The sequence below is a fragment of the Oncorhynchus mykiss genome, chromosome 10 (assembly GCF_013265735.2).
Source record: "Oncorhynchus mykiss isolate Arlee chromosome 10, USDA_OmykA_1.1, whole genome shotgun sequence".
NCBI lineage: Eukaryota > Metazoa > Chordata > Actinopteri > Salmoniformes > Salmonidae > Oncorhynchus > Oncorhynchus mykiss.
In genome coordinates, this window is record NC_048574.1 from 81,312,154 (window position 1) to 81,329,715 (window position 17,562).

Sequence of the window (17,562 nt, forward strand, 5' to 3'; positions counted from 1 at the left end):
ACCATTAGGTTGATACCCTAACACTGTTACTGTCCATTCCAAATCAAATCAAATGTATTTGTCACATACACATGGTTAGCAGATGTTAATGCGAGTGTAGCGAAATGATTGTGCTTCTAGTTCCGACAATGCAGTAATAACCAACAAGTAATAACCTAACCTAACAATTCCACAACTATTTCCTTATACACACAAGTGTAAAGGGATAAAGAATATGTACATAAAGATATATGAATGAGTGATGGTTACAGAACGGCATAGGCAAGATGCAGTAGATGGATCGAGTACAGTATATACATATGAGATGAGTAAAGTGGCATAGTTGGGGTACCATTAGGTTGGTACCCCAACACTGTTACTGTCCATTCTACCATTAGGTTGATACCCCAACACTGTTACTGTCCATTAGGTTGGTACCCCAACACTGTTACTATCCATTATACCATTAGGTTGATACCCCAGCATTGTTACTATCCATTCTACCATTAGGTTGGTACCCCAACACTGTTAGTATCCATGCAACCATTAGGTTGGTACCCCAACACTGTTACTATCCATTCTACCATTAGGTTGGTACCCCAACACTGTTACTATCCATTCTACCATTAGGTTGGTACCCCAACACTGTTACTATCCATGCAACCATTAGGTTGGTACCCCAACACTGTTACTATCCATTCTACCATTAGGTTGGTACCCCAACACTGTTACTATCCATTGGGTTGGTACCCCAACACTGATACTGTCCCCATTCTACCATTATGTTGGTACCCCAACACTGTTGATCTGAAGCTGTGAACAAAGATAGGCGTCCAGTTCCCCAAATAAGTTGATCATCCTGTAACTTGACTCAGTTCCTTTTCTCAACACCATGTCGATGATGTCACGTGCCTTCTCTGCCCTCTCAGCTATCACCTTCACTGACTCCATTTCCTCCTGGTTGATGACTGTGTGTTGCAGGAGTCTGTCCAGCAGACCATCCAGGACAGGTCCTGATACTCGTTTCACAAACTCTGTCCGTACAGAACGCAGCTGCTGCTCTGCAGAACCAGTCAGACTACTTTCAGCCGGACCTCCTGCCCCCAACACAGCACCTGAGAGAGTCAGGTTACAAAATAATTACATTTGTACATTTACATTTCAGTCATTTAGAAGCAGACTCCTAAAATAAAAGTATTGAGAAAACATTCTGTTTTACAATAACGACCTGAACATATCACATATTCACATTTAGGGACGGTTTCACAGACATAGAAAAACAGACTGGGGCATTCAGAACCAGGCTAATCTACATCACGTCCTGAAGGAGATGTCATTGGGGCATTCAGAACCAGGCTAATCTACATCACGTCCTGGAGGAGATGTCATTGGGGCATTCAGAACCAGGCTAATCTACATCACGTCCTGGAGGAGATGTCATTGGGGCATTCAGAACCAGGCTAATCTACATCACGTCCTGGAGGAGATGTCATTGGGGCATTCAGAACCAGGCTAATCTACATCAAGTCCTGGAGGAGATGTCATTGGGGCTTTCAGAACCAGGCTAATCTACATCAACTCCTGGAGGAGATGTCATTGGGGCATTCAGAACCAGGCTGATCTACATCAAGTCCTGGAGGAGATGTCATTGGGGCATTCAGAACCAGGATAATCTACATCAAGTCCTGGAGGAGATGTTATTGGGGCATTCAGAACCAGGCTAATCTCCATCAAGTCCTGGAGGAGATGTCATTGGGGCATTCAGAACCAGGCTAATCTACATCACGTCCTGGAGGAGATGTCATTGGGACATTCAGAACCAGGCTAATCTACATCAAGTCCTGGAGGAGATGTTATTGGGTCATTCAGAACCAGGCTAATCTACATCAAGTCCTGGAGGAGATGTCATTGTTCTTGAAGACAGTCTTTTATAATCAGGACTAGTCCGGGTCCTACAGTAAACCATGTTGACTGACCCTCAAGTCATTGGTTTGTATCTCTCATGTTTACTTACTAGTTGAATGGGTTTCAGTGATGAATTCATCTGAAAGAAACATACATTGGTTATATCACTAAATAGTATCTGTCAGAAAAAGTTGTGATTGACATGTTCTCCTACATTTTTGTAGAGTTTCTTTCCATACTATCCTCTCATCATCACCGATTAACTCCATCTCAATCCCTGTAATTTCCATATCCACCTTGAAAAAGCTTGGTGTGGTGTCTCTATGTATGAGATGAATCCTCTGGGGGGAGGGAGGGAGAGAGAGCGAGAGAGGTTAAACAAAAACATGGTTAAACATTAATTAAAAACACAACACCAAATCTTCCGCCACAGTAACTAAAAACAACAGCCTCTAAATACCCCATATACTCAAACAGATCAATGTTAACCATTTTGTAACAGGCAAACTCAACCCTCAGTCTGGCTGCCAACATCCCCTCCAGCATTCCCACCACGTCCACAGTCCCCTGTTCCCGAATACTGTTCTTTCATGTCTATCAAATTGATAATTTAGCTGCCCCTGACACAAAGTTAAGTAAGAGAACAACACCCCTTCTACTAAACCTGTACTTTGTCCCAAATATAAACATTTGGGAAGAAAAAACCTCTCCCAGAGCTGAGAACCAACCAGTGATCAGGTCAATCATCTCGACCAACCTGGGACACTGTAAGAACAGATGTGTCAGAGTTTTAGACTCAGCACAGAATGGACACCCATCCCCAACATGGTGAAAACTCTCCAAGCCTGTATAACAGACTTATAGAATGGAGTCAGACCAGACAAATCACCCCCCCTCCAGCTTCAAGAGGAAACTCTCCAAGCCTGCATAACAGACTCATAGAATGGAGTCAGGCCAGACAAATCACCCCCCTCCAGCTTTAAGAGGAAAAGTTGCTTGTCTAAGCCAAACAGCCTGCTCTCCTCATCAATGTGTCGGCTGTATCCACCCAGCTAGAACCGTCACAGTACAACAGTCTCTGGGCTGCATGAAGCCAGAAAGCCATGATCCAAGAAGAGATGTCCACCAGGCCTTGTGTAACAGTTTAGACTTTACACCCATCCCCTCGCCCCAACCTGGGCGCGAACCAGGGACGCTCTGCACACGTCAACAGTCACCCTCTTGGCATCGTTACCCATCGCCCCACAAAAGCCGTGGCCCTTGCAGAGCAAGGGGAACCACTACTTCAAGGTCTTAGAGCAAGTGACGTCACTGATTGAAATGCTATTAGCGCGCACCACCGCTAACTAGCTAGCCATTTCACACCGGTTACACTCACCTCCCTTTTGACCTCCTCCTTTTCCGCAGCAACCAGTGATCCGGGTCACGGCACCAATGTAACAGTTTAACTTTAGACAATATATCAGTCCTGAAATTGGGCATCCCTGCCTGATGCCCCTTTGGATGGGGATGGGGCAGCTCAACCCACCCTCCCCATACACGAGGCCCCAGCAGACAGTAAACTCATCCAAGACAAAAAAAACATCCCCAAACCCAAAGGCTTTCATTGTTTTAAACATGGTGGTCCACACGATCAAAAGCCTTCTTCATTCTATATACCTGTTTGAGAGACACGTAGATATCATTTAAAATTCTGCACACAGCAATGCAACAAGTTGGCAGTTTTTTTTAAAAGGGCCAAATCCCCCCCCTTTTGCAACAATGAAAGCACAACACGTTGACAGGATACAGGAAGAGAATACTCATGACAAGATTCACACACCACTTCATAAAAATCCCCCCCAATAGACAGCTGGGGTAGCACCCCAGTGCTTATAGAACTCAGATTGTAAAACATTGATGCCAGGGGCTCCGGGGTCCATCTGAGTGAGCAACTTCAATTCAATAGATGTGATGTCCTGTTTAAGGGCCCTGATAGTCTCTTTAACTCAATACTAGACGGAGCAGTATACTGTTGACAAGACACACGTATTTGGGCCTTCCCAACCACCCACCATTGTCTCAAGGATTCAAAATTCAAATTAATAACCCTCAATTTTTCCCAAAACACCAAAAACCTTTCCCAAAACATTGCGTCATGTAATATCTTCATGTTGAAATACCATGACAAGTGAATATCAACAGTAACAATATGGTGATCAGAAAAACCCTCAGGAGTAATGTCACCTTACAACCCTACTGCAGTAGTGATCAGATACATACAACCTGTTTAACCTTGCTGCACCGACACCACCTTCATTAACTACTACAGTAGAGCTCAGATAATACAACCTGTCTAACCTTGCTGCACCGACACCACCTTCATTAAATACTACAGTAGAGCTCAGATACATACAACCTGTCTAACCTTGCTGCAGCGACACCACCTTCATTAACTACTACAGAAGTGATCAGATACATACAACCTGTCTAACCTTGCTGCACCGACACCACCTTCATGAATTTTTAACCATGTTTACTGACTAACTTTTGCATTCTTTACACTCCACACATCAGAAAGCTCAAACTCAGTTAGTAGACCAGACAGACAAGAAGCCACGCTGTCTTAAGGTTTCCATTACTTGATCAAATACAGCAATAGGCTCTGTACCCTCATCAGGAGCAGAAACATTACAAAAAAAACATTGACCACTAAAACCCAACCCTTGACAATCTCTAGATACCAGTCACCCTTAAGCCTGAGGAAAACAAAATTGCCGTCCCAGCACTGAAAGTAGTACCATGACTGAGTATATCAAATCAAATGTATTTATAAAGCCCTTCGTACATCAGCTGATATCCCAAAGTGCTGAACGGAAACCCAGCCTAAAACCCCAAACAGCAGAACATGTGTAAAAGCTGCCCCTCCCAACATATTCCCAAGTCCACCTCATTGGCCTCATCATGTATCTCCTGTTGAAAAACTACATGAAGCCGTTTCTGTTTTATTACCTCTAATACCCAAGCCAATTTAACAGATTTCCCCAAAGTCTGGTCCAGAAACCCATTTACCTAGATTGTCCACTGAGTCATCGCCAGCTGCTATCATATCAGAAATGTCCATATCCTCCTCAACTGAGGCCACAGACACGTGACTCCCCTCTGCCACATCCCTCTCAACACTCCCCACTTGTACCACATCACTAGTACCGGGCATCTCCTCCACTACCTGGGAGACTAGCCCCACCTGAACCCCCTCCTGTACCACAACACTAGTACCGGGCATCTCCTCCACTACCTGGGAGACTAGCTCCACCTGAACCCCCTCCTGTACCACATCACTAGTACCGGGCATCTCCTCCACTACCTGGGAGACTAGCTCCACCTGAACCCCCTCCTGTACCACATCACTAGTACCGGGCATCTCCTCCACTACCTGGGAGACTAGCCCCACCTGAACCCCCTCCTGTACCACATCACTAGTACCGGGCATCTCCTCCACTACCTGGGAGACTAGCCCCACCTGAACCCCCTCCTGTATCACATCACTAGTACCGGGCATCTCCTCCACTGCCTGGGAGACTAGCCCCACCTGAACCCCCTCCTGTACCACATCACTAGTACCGGGCATCTCCTCCACTACCTGGGAGACTAGCCCCACCTGAACCCCATCCTGTACCACATCACTAGTACCGGGCATCTCCTCCACTACCTGGGAGACTAGCCCCACCTGAACCCCCTCCTGTACCACAACACTAGTACCGGGCATCTCCTCCACTACCTGGGAGACTAGCTCCACCTGAACCCCCTCCTGTACCACATCACTAGTACCGGGCATCTCCTCCACTACCTGGGAGACTAGCCCCACCTGAACCCCCTCCTGTACCACATCACTAGTACCGGGCAACTCCTCCACTACCTGGGAGACTAGCCCCACCTGAACCCCCTCCTGTATCACATCACTAGTACCGGGCATCTCCTCCACTGCCTGGGAGACTAGCCCCACCTGAACCCCCTCCTGTGCCACATCACTAGTACCGGGCATCTCCTCCACTGCCTGGGAGACTAGCTCCACCTGAACCCCCTCCTGTGCCACATCACTAGTACCGGGCATCTCCTCCACTGCCTGGGAGACTAGCCCCACCTGAACCCCCTCCTGTGCCACATCACTAGTACCGGGCATCTCCTCCACTGCCATCCCCATCTCCAGTGACATCCCCATGTGGGTCGCCATGCCAACCAAAACAATTCAACAAGAAATAAAATATATCTAATTCTACCACTGAAAAAAACCTGAATCAGCGGCAAAAAGGAAACCACCCAGAAAAGTAACCACAGGCGATCTAACTCCAGACAACACTCACACTCGCTCATACAATACCCAGCATGCACCAAACACTGCCAGCATGAACAGAGACAGAGAGAGAGAGAGATATGTGACTTAAATGTCAGATTCATGTTCTTAGTCTACTAAAACTGTACCGGTGGAGTGATGGAGGTTGAACAGGGAATGTTCAGTCTGAAGGAACTATTCAGTTTGAAGGACCGCTCTGGTCTTGTGATGGGAATCCTTTTAGACCCTTGAAACTTTATTTCCTGTTGTTCCACAGCCTGCGAAACGAGGCACGGAATGCCCAGCCAGTCAATGTATAGTCTAATTCAAACATTATTCAGAAAACTAGCAACACACTTATCTTCATTTAATGAGTGTCAACATAACTATCCAGTGGTACAGTTTAAGGTCATCTCTATAATAATGGTACCTCACCTGTATCTGGCCGGGGTCACTGGGAAACAGGTATAGGCGTTGAATTAGTTTTTCCTTTATCACTGTCAGATAGAGCATCAGCTCACAGTGGACATCTATGTTCCAAGACAGTAATCTCAGTATAACAGAGATAGCTGAGAACTTGGGATGGAGAATCTTAGCATGGAATCTGGTGACATCATGCACTTCCTCTAAAGACACTCCATGTTCCTCTACATGAAGAATCTTCATCTCATTCCTCAGGGAAGGGTTGGTCCCTGAACAACACCATAAAAAGGAGACAGAACGACAAATATTGTATTATTCATCCAACTAAAATACAAAGAATATGCAGTACCAGATCACAGTAAACTCAAACTCCCAGAATAGTTCATTCATTAATTTAGGAAGTGAAACTCAGTTACATGGAAATGTCTTTCTGAATAATATTTCTACATGGTTTTACCTAAACAGACAAAGTGTGGCAGATGAACTTCCTCCAGTTCACCTAACTCCATAGTGATGTCCAGCAATGGACCACCTTGTGTGTACTGCATGTCTTTCAGAAGTTGACTGTAGGGTTCCCAGTTCCTGAAGTGATACTTCAGAATTACATCTCTCTCACACAGCCAGCGGAGCCCAGACACTGTGCACTCATAACTCCCTTTGGGTGTCCTGTGTCTGAGAGCAACAACAAGATGTGGTAGAGAGGGTCAATGGTCAAATGGAGAGGTTGGATTAGAAGACTATTCCCAAAGGTAATGGGGAAATACAATAGCAAGTGGAATGAAATGTTAAAAGTAGTTATTTTACCTGAACATTGTCACTCCCTGGACAGTGGAAGTCAAGGGTTCAATCTGATGCCAGTGTGTGGAGTCCTGAACAAGGACAAGCATGTCAGTAATACATATGTATTAGTACTTGTGTTTTATTCTCCTGTCTCTTTTGATCCTGTGTTTGGATTATTCACCCTGTGTGTTGGGTTGACCGTGTTTTTTGTGCTCCGGAGAATGAACTGTCGAATCACTGAAACCTGCTCTCTGCGCCTGATTCCACCCACCTTGATAAAAACGTGACACTATAACTAATGTATTTAATCAATGTTACATGAAATGCTGGTGATTTATCAATTGAACTGTCTAATGACAAAATATGACAACAGCTAAAATCCTGCATGCCTCCAAGCACAACACAGGACTGTCTATATCCCAGCATGAATGGTTGATCAGTACACACCTGGCTGTGAGACTGTGTTTATATTACTAAAGCAGAACACAGGACTGTCTATATCCCAGTATGAATGGTTGGTCAGTACACACCTGGTTTTGAGACTGCAGGTATGTAAAAGTAAGAATTGACATTATGACTTACCTCAACATGGTCACAAGTCTTACAGCTCTGAGGAATCCCTGAAGTCAAAAGTAGTTATTTAAAATGGACAATCTCATGTAATAATGAATTAATAATTATTAAATAGACTTGTAATAAAATGAATAAAACTAAGCAACAGTCTCAGAATGTACACTCATTAGTATACCATAATCTGACATAAGTGTTATATTAATTAATGTTTGTGGAAGCAGGAAACAACATCGTTCTGGTCCGTGTTTTGTAGATGTTGGGGTCTGATTTCTGCTAGATCCTAGGATGATCTCTTCACTCTCTAACAGAGTGTCAGCCAAGAAGTTTAGCATCGTGTTACAAAGCTCTTAGTTGTTGCGGAAATCGGCCCACAATGCCATTTACTTTGTGCATCTACGTCATATCGCTGACAATACCTTTAAGTTTGTTTTGACCAAATATATCATGATTGTGTTCCTTGCCTGGGAATCAAGTGTAATGATTGTTTTCATCGTATTTGGATTTTAAAACAATTAAATTAGTTTACTCACATTTCTCAGGTCCAGACTTGATACAACACTCTCCACCATGGTCTCTGGTGTTCTCAGGTCCAGGCTTGATACAACACTCTCCACCATGGTCTCTGGTGTCCTCAGGTTCAGGCTTGATCCAACTCTCTCCACCATGGTCTCTGGTGTCCTCAGGTCCAGGCTTGGTCCAACTCTCTCCACCATGGTCTCTGGTGTCCTCAGGTCCAGGCTTGTTCCAACTCTCTCCACCATGGTCTCTGGTGTCCTCAGGTCCAGGCTTGTTCCAACTCTCTCCACCATGGTATCTGGTGTTCTCAGGTCCAGACTTGATACAACTCTCTCCACCATGGTCTCTGGTGTTCTCAGGTCCAGGCTTGGTCCAACTCTCTCCACCATGGTCTCTGGTGTCCTCAGGTCCAGGCTTGGTCCAACTCTCTCCACCATGGTATCTGGTGTTCTCAGGTCCAGACTTGATACAACTCTCTCCACCATGGTCTCTGGTGTTCTCAGGTCCAGGCTTGGTCCAACTCTCTCCACCATGGTCTCTGGTGTCCTCAGGTCCAGGCTTGGTCCAACTCTCTCCACCATGGTCTCTGGTTTTCTCAGGTCCAGGCTTGGTCCAACTCTCTCCACCATGGTCTCTGGTGTTGGTAAAGCAGAAGGATAGACTGATTCAACTAAATATATTATATTTAGTTATATTATTATTTTATTATTTAACTAGGCAAGTCAATAAGATAAGAACAATAACAAAAATATCTTATTGAAAATGGCGGCCTACAACAGCCAGAACCTCCCCTACCCCAGACCCTCCCCTACCCCAGAACCTCCCGTACCCCAGACCCTCCCCTACCCCAGAACCTCCCCTACCCCAGACCCTCCCCTACCCCAGAACCTCCCCTACCCCAGAACCTCCCCTACCCCAGACCTTCCCCTACCCCGGAACATCCCCTACCCCAGAGCCTCACCTACCCCAGAGCCTCACCTATCCCAGCCAGACCCTACCCTACCCCAGAACCTCCCCTACCCCAGACCCTCCCCTACCCCAGAACCTCCCCTATCCCAGACCCTCCCCTACCCCAGCCAGAGCATCCCCTACCCCAGACCCTCCCCTACCTCAGAACCTACCCTACCCCAGACCCTCCCCTACCCCAGAACCTCACCTATCCCAGCCAGACCCTCCCCTACCCCAGAACCTCCCCTACCCCAGACCCTCCCCTACCCCAGAACCTCCCCTATCCCAGACCCTCCCCTACCCCAGCCAGAGCATCCCCTACCCCAGACCCTCCCCTACCCCAGAACCTACCCTACCCCAGCCAGAGCCTCCCCTACACCAGCCAGACCCTCCCCTACCCCAGACCCTCCCCTACCCCAGAGCCTCCCCCACCCCAGCCACACCCTCCCCTACCCCAGAACCTCCCCTACCCCAGCCAGATCCTCCCCTACCCCAGAACCTCCCCTACACCAGCCAAACCCTCCCATACCTCAGACCCTCCCCTACCCCAGCCAAACCCTCCCCTACCCCAGACCCTCCCCTAACCCAGACAACGCTAGGCCAATTGTGCGCCGCCCTCACGGCCGGTTGCGATACAGCCCGGGATCAAACCCTGGTCTGCGACACTCAGGATCCCTCAGGTGGACATTGCTTATAGATGTGAAGTCACCAGGTATCATGAGTTACATTCCCACCTAGAAATGAAGTCACCAGGTATCATGAGTTACATACCCCCCTAGAGATGACGTCACCAGGTATCATGAGTTACATCCCCCCTAGAGATGTGAAGTCACCAGGTATCATGAGTTACATTCCCCCCTAGAGATTATGTCACCAGGTATCATGAGTTACATTCCCCCTAGAGATGTGAAGTCACCAGGTATCATGAGTTACATTCCCCCCTAGAGATGTGAAGTCACCAGGTATCATGAGTTACACCCCCCCTAGAGATGTGAAGTCACCAGGTATCACGAGTTACATACCACCCTAGAGATGTGAAGTCACCAGGTATCAACCTCCACACACATACGTCCCCCTCATAAAACACTGAGCTTGTGCCACATCTAACTGTCTGTTGGTCCAAGAGAACACAGTAAAAAACACCACTACTACTAATCTAACTGTAGAAATGATTCCAGGGGAAAACAAATGATGAAACATTGCTATGACTCACCTCTGAATGTGTTGGTCATCTATCTGACACAGGGTCACTGAGGAGGAGGAGTAAACCCCAAATCCAGGATAGAGGGGTTCAGTGAATGTGGTGTGTTCTGTGTGAAGGTGTGTCAGTGTACCAGAGGAGGACACACTATAGAAGGACAAAGTACCAGCTGGCCAGTCCAGATATACTCCAACTCTGTGAGAATAACGACCAGAGATGGATCTGCTGACTCCAGCATGGATAAATTCATAAGCACTATCATAGCAGTATAAACACCAGGACTTCCTATTGAGTCCAATCCAACTGTCATCCTCCCGTCCCTTCCTCTTCATTCCTTTGTACACCACACCAATGTCAGCCATGTCACCATCCCTGTCCACCTCCCAGTAATAACGACATCCAGAAATGACTTCACTGCATACAACTTGGCAATGACAATCAAATCTGTCTGGATGGTCTTCATAATGCTGCTCCTTCAACACCCGTGTCACCTTCCTGTTCCCCTCAGACAGTCTCAGGTGTGGGTGTGCTGTATCTGGGTCCAGGGTGAGATGACAGGCATCTGTAGATGAAAGGAGAGTTTAATCAAACCACATCTTCACATAAAATGTTGTTTTGTAGGTACAGAACAAGTATTGATTAGTTACTATGTTACTATAGTTCTGAATATACCGTTAATTAGGATTGAAGAGACTTACATTTCCTCAGCCCTGATTTCAGCCTGCACTCTCCAACATGATCCACACTGTAGGAGAAACAGGTTATTGACTGACAAAGACCTAATAAAGCAGTCAACATTTAAACCATATTGTTGTGTTCTGGTGCACTATCCCAGTTCATTACTATCCTACCTACTGCATACAGAACAGAGTACAATTCATTACTAGAGACATACAGGTATTCTATCCTACCTACTGCGTACAGAACAGAGTACAATTTGTACTAGAGACATACAGGTATTCTATGCTACCTACTGCATACAGAACAGAGTAAAATTCCAACAGGATATCAGAGATGCAGAAGAAGAGTATTCATGTGGTGATGATGTATGCTGTGTTGGATTGGTCAGCCTGCTGGGTAAACGTCCCCTTAATTCTACCATCATGTCCTCATGTTACTGACCCTAATACACTACATACAGTATGACACAACCACTGCTCACACTATTAGGACATCTATTCTGACTTACTTCAGCTTCATCAGTTTATATGTGGGATCCACCAGAGCAGTTGAAAGCAGTCCCCCTGCAGAGTCTCCTGGGTGATTGTAGCTCAGGTCCAGCTCTTTCAGGTGGGAGGGGTTTGACCTCAGAGCTGAAGACAGAGCAGCACAGCCCTCCTCTGTGACCAGACAGCCAGACAGCCTACAGAGAGACACACAACAGCTGTCTAGGTTGATGTACTGGTGTCAATCATCTTGTAGGACACCAATACATTTGTCCATGACACAAACAATGTGATAAAAAATAAGATTTTCTGATAATTTGTTTTAATAAGCTCATTACCCACCTGACTGAAACAGCTGTACTCACCCCAGTGTGTGTAGTTTACAGTCTGGATCCTCCAGTACAGCAGACAGCAGTGTAACTCAGCTCAGTACCAACCTGACTGAAACAGCTGTACTTACCCCAGTGTGTGTAGTTTACAGTCTGGATCCACCAGTCCAGCAGACAGCAGTGTAACTCCTGAGTCCTGCAGGTCATTGTCTCTCAGCTCCAGTTGTTTCAGTTGTGAGTTGGGTGAACTCAGGACTGAGGCCAGATCTGAACAGCAACCCTCTGTCAGACCACACTGACCTAGACTAGAGGGCAGAAGAACACATGATTAACACATCTTTAAAACATCCACATAATAACTCATACTGAAGATATTAAACTCACACTAGTGTCTTTATGTTGCAGAGTGGACTGGTTAGTCCAACACAGAGCAGCTCCACTCCTCTGTCTCCCAGGGCATTGTAGCTGAGGTCCAGTTCTCTCAGGGGGGAGTTTGGTGTCTGCAGAGCTGAGGTCAGAGTCTCACAGGATTTATATGTGAGTTTACAGCTTTCCAGTCTGGAGAGAGGAGATAATCTGTTAGATATACAAATCCTTCATTATAATGATACTGTATACATCAACTCAATAACAGAACTTACAGTGCTCTCTTGCAGGTTCTCACTACCGACAGCAACCTCTGATAACCTTTCTCTGATGTGTTGTATGTTTTCAGGTCAAACTCCTCCAGCACCTCCTCTGACATCAGTAACAGGTAGGCCAGGGCTGAACATTGGTCAGGTTTTAGTCTTGTTTTTGAAAGAGTTCCTGAATGCAGGGAGGTCTGCATGTCTTCAACAAGAGAGTTGGCACCAAGTTCATTCAGACAGTGGAACAAGTTGATGATCCTTTCTGGTGAGGATTCCTCCTTGATGTTGTCTGTAAGGTACTTGACTGTTCTCTCAACTGTTTCCTCATTGGTCTGTGTGGTACATCCTGTCTGTGTCAGAAGGCCTCGTAACAGATTCTGATTGGACGCCAGTGAGAGACCCAGAAGGAAGCAGAGGAACAGGTCCAGGTGTCCAATCTCACTCTTCAAGGCCTGGTCCACTGCTCTCCTGTGTAAGTCAGACAACTGGATTGACTCCTCTTTATCATTGTCATCCTTTTTGTCTTCATCGGAATCATCATCATCGGAATCATTATCATCGATTGACGTCAACTTGTCAGGCTTCAACTTGCACGACCAGAATTTGAATCGGCTGTTTTCATAATAATCTTGACCCTTAGTGACTGCTTTGGGGGAGAAAACATTTTCCTTCTTGCACAGACATGTTTCTAAAGCATGCACTGCTGCTAGAAACTCTTGAATGCTCAGATGCACAAAGCTGTAGACCTTGTCTTGGTACAGCCCAGATTCTTCTTTAAAGATCTCTGTACACAATGCTGAGTACTCTGATGCCTCTGTGACATCAAGGCCACACTCTCTCAGGTCCTCCTCATAGAAGATCAGGTTGCCCTTCTGCAGCTGTTGGAAAGCCAGCTTTGCCAGTTTCAGGATCATCTCTTTGTCTGACTGAGACAGTTCCTTTGGGTTTGTCTCTGTGGCTTTGTTGTACTTCCTGTTCTCCACAATGATTTGGATCATGAAGTGTGAGTACATCTGGGTCAGAGTTTTGGGGACTTCATCCTTCTCTGCCTCTTTCAGCATCATCTCAAGGACAGTGGCTGATATCCAACAGAAGACTGGCATGTGGCACATGATGTGGAGGCTCCTTGATGTCTTCATGTGTTTGATGATTTCATTGGCCAGATTCTGATCTGTGATTTTCTTCCTGAAATACTCCTCCTTCTGTGGATCATTGAACCCTCGTACCTCTGTCATCTGGTCAACACACTCAGGAGGGATCTGATTGGCTGCTGCAGGCCTTGAGGTTATCCAGATGAGAGCAGAGGGAAGCAGATTCCCCTTGATGAGATTTGTCAGCAGCACGTCCACTGAGGTTGGCTCCGTGACATCACAGCATTTCTCATTGTTTTTGAAGTCTAGAGGAAGTCGACACTCATCCAGACCATCAAAAATGAAAACAGTTTTGGTTTCACCATCTTCAATGCTGTCAATCTCTTTCAGCTCTGAGAAGTAGTGGGAAAGAAGTTGCATCAGACTGTATTGGTCCTTTTTCAGGTTCAGATCACGGAAAGGAAGAGGAAACATGAAATGAACGTCCTGATTTGCTTTTCCCTCTGCCCAGTCAAGGATGACCTTCTGCACAGAGAATGTTTTTCCAATGCCAGCGATTCCTTTGGTCAGTACAGTTCTGATTGGTTTGTCTTGTCCAGGTAAAGGCTTGAAGATGTCGTTGCATTTGATTTGTGTCTCTTGTGTGGTTAGTTTCTTGGATGACATCTCTATCTGTCTAACCTCATGTTCATTATTGAGCCCTCCACTTCCACCCTCTGTGATGTAGAGCTCTGTGTAGATGTCCTTGAACAAACTTTGATTTCCATGGTGTCCAATTCCAATGTGTTGATACTTGTGTTTCAGTTTAGCCTTAACGTCTTGTTGGACTGTCAGCAGAGTTTGACCTGTAGGAAAACAATGAGAGTTGGGACTCATAAGTTTGTGTGTGTGTTTTATAAGGGCCTTTGTACCGTTCTTTGTGATATTGTATGAAACACAGTCTTACTTCTTCTGTCCAGAAGGTTGTGTGTGATATTTAATACATCCTCACTGTCCAAACTCTCCACTTCCTTATTGTCATCTGGTAATGGTTCCTGGCTGAAAGCAGGTGGCTGATCACTCTTCATTGATAGCAGGCTGGTTGTAGGGGACTCTGCTCTGGGCTTCTGGACACTGAACAAAACAGGGAGAGAGAACACCTCATCAATATCACATCAAATCCTCATCTACTTCATTTTAACAACTGTATAGCGGAACTTCTAGAAGGCCTGATGTTTCTTATAAAGCTACAGTCTGCAATTGGTAAATCAATTTTTGGCCTTTTAAATGAATGATGTACAGTCATGGCCAAAAGTTTTGAGAATTAATATTAATTTTCACAAAGTCTGCTGCCTCAGTTTGTATGTTGGCAATTTGCATATACCACAGAATGTTATGAAGAGTGATCAGATGATTTTCAAAGCCCCTCTTTGCCATGCAAATGAACTGAATCCCCCAAAAAACATTTCCACTGCATTTCAGCCCTGCCGCAAAAGGACCAGCTGACATCATGTCAGTGATTCTCTTCTTAACACAGGTGCGAGTGTTGATGAGGATAAGGCTGTAGATCACACTGTCATGCTGATTGAGTTTGAATAACAGACTGGAAGCTTCAAAATGAGGGTTGTGCTTGGAATCATTGTTCTTCCTCTGTCAACCATGGTTACCTGCAAGGAAACACGTGCTGTCATCATTGCTTTGCACAAAAAAAGGGATTCACGGGCAAGGATATTGCTGCCAGTAAGATCGCACCTAAATCAACCATTTATCGGATAATCAAGAGCTTCAAGGAGAGCGGTTCAATTGTTGTGAAGAAGGCTTCAGGGCTCCCAAAGTCCAGCAAGCGCCAGGACCGTCTCCTAAAGTTGATTCAGCTGTAGAATCGGGGCACCACCAGTACAGAGTTTGCTCAGGAATGGCAGCAGGCAGGTGTGAGTGCATCTGCACGCACAGTGAGGTGAAGACTTTTGGAGGATGACCTGGTGTCAAGAAGGGCAGCAAAGAAGCCACTTCTCTCCAGGAAAAAAGTCAGGGACAGACTGATATTCTGCAACAGGTACAGGGATTGGACTGCTGAGGGCTGGGGTAAAGTCATTTTCTCTGATGAATCCCCTTTCCGATTGTTTGGGGCATCCAGAAAAAAGCTTGTCCGGAGAAGACAAGGTGAGCGCTACCATCAGTTCTGTGTCATGCCAACAGTAAAGCATCCTGAGACCATTCATGTGTGGGGTTGCTTCTCAGCCAAGGGAATGGGCTCATTCACAATTTTGCCTAAGAACACAGCCATGAATAAAGAATGGTACCAACACATTCTCTGAGAGCAACTTCTCCCAACCATCCAGAAACGGGGGGTACTAGATGACCTAATAAACTGTCCACTTCAATGATTTTTAAACAAAACAATAAAAACAACAACAGAGACAATCCCAATCGTTCTGACGAACCATGCCTTTTCCAGCATGATGGAGCACCTTACCATAAGGCAAAAGTGATAACGAAGTGGCTCGGGGAAGAAAAAACAGATCAATATTTTGGGTCCATGGCCAGGAAACTCCCCAGACCTTAATCCCATTGAGAACTTCTGGTCAATCCTCAACAGGTGGGTGGACAAACAAAACCCCACAAATTCTGACAAACTCCAAGCATTGATTATGCAAGAATGGGCTGCCATCAGTCAGGATGTGGCCCAGAAGTTAATTGACAGCATGCCAGGGTGGAATGCAGAGGTCTTGAAAAAGAAGGGTCAACACTGCAAATATTGACTCTTTGCATCAACTTCATGTAATTGTCAATAAAAGCCTTTGACACTTATGAAATGCTTGTAATTATACTTCAGTATTCCATAGTAACATCTGACAAAAATATCTAAAGACACTGAGGCAGCAGACTTTGTGAAAACTAATATTTGTGTCATTCTCAAAACTTTTGGCCACGACTGTAGACCTACATTTGATATAATTTGGGAACACTTTTCCCTTTAGTTTTATATCTTTAAGAGAAATGTGTATTTTACATTTAATCTCTTACCACTTAGAACTGGTGTCTTGAGTCATTTTAGAGTCAGTGGTCCCCTCCTCTCTCTCCCCAGAGAGACTCATTTTAGAGGCCGTGGTCTCCTCCTCTCTCTCCCCAGAGAGACTCATATTACTCACAGTCCACTATGTTATTAAAGATACACAGTTCACTATGTTATTAAAGATACACAGTCCACTATGTTATTAAAGATACACAGTCCAATATGTTATTAAAGATACACAGTCCAATATGTTATTAAAGATACACAGTCCAATATTCATTTGATTTGACTTGGATCCCCATTTGCTGATTCCACAACAACAGCTAGTCTACCTGATTGGATCCCCTGACTCCATAACAACAGCTAGTCTACCTGGTTGGATCCCCTGACTCCATAATAACAGCTAGTCTACCTGGTTGGATCCCCATTAGCTGACTCCATAACAACAGTTAGTCGACCTGGTTGGATTCCCTGACTTCATAGCAACAGCTAGTCTACCTGGTTGGATCCCCTGACTCCATAACAACAGCTAGTCTACCTGGTTGGATCCCCTGACTCCATAACAACAGCTAGTCTACCTGGTTGGATCCCCATTTGCTGATTCCACAACAACAGCTAGTCTACCTGGTTGGATCCCATGACTCCATAACAACAGCTAGTCTACCTGGTTGGATCCCCTGACTCCATAACAACAGCTAGTCTACCTGGTTGGATC

General features: G+C 45.5%; 1 protein-coding gene across 1 annotated transcript; it reads right to left on the minus strand.

Moving 5' to 3' along the window:
* Positions 1 to 662: 662 nt before the first annotated feature.
* Positions 663 to 16,967, minus strand: LOC110510685. Its single transcript, XM_036934184.1, has 17 exons — positions 16,859 to 16,967; positions 14,799 to 14,965; positions 12,774 to 14,697; positions 12,517 to 12,690; positions 12,264 to 12,437; positions 11,827 to 12,000; positions 11,336 to 11,382; positions 10,650 to 11,199; positions 8,503 to 8,546; positions 7,982 to 8,019; positions 7,424 to 7,488; positions 7,077 to 7,291; positions 6,632 to 6,888; positions 6,346 to 6,474; positions 2,099 to 2,225; positions 1,994 to 2,023; positions 663 to 1,094 (listed from the first exon to the last, which is right to left on the minus strand). The coding sequence occupies exons 1-17, from the start codon at positions 16,927 to 16,929 to the stop codon at positions 760 to 762; spliced, it is 4,521 nt and encodes a 1,506-aa protein (XP_036790079.1). The 5' UTR covers positions 16,930 to 16,967; the 3' UTR covers positions 663 to 759.
* Between the last annotated feature and the right edge of the window lie 595 nt (positions 16,968 to 17,562).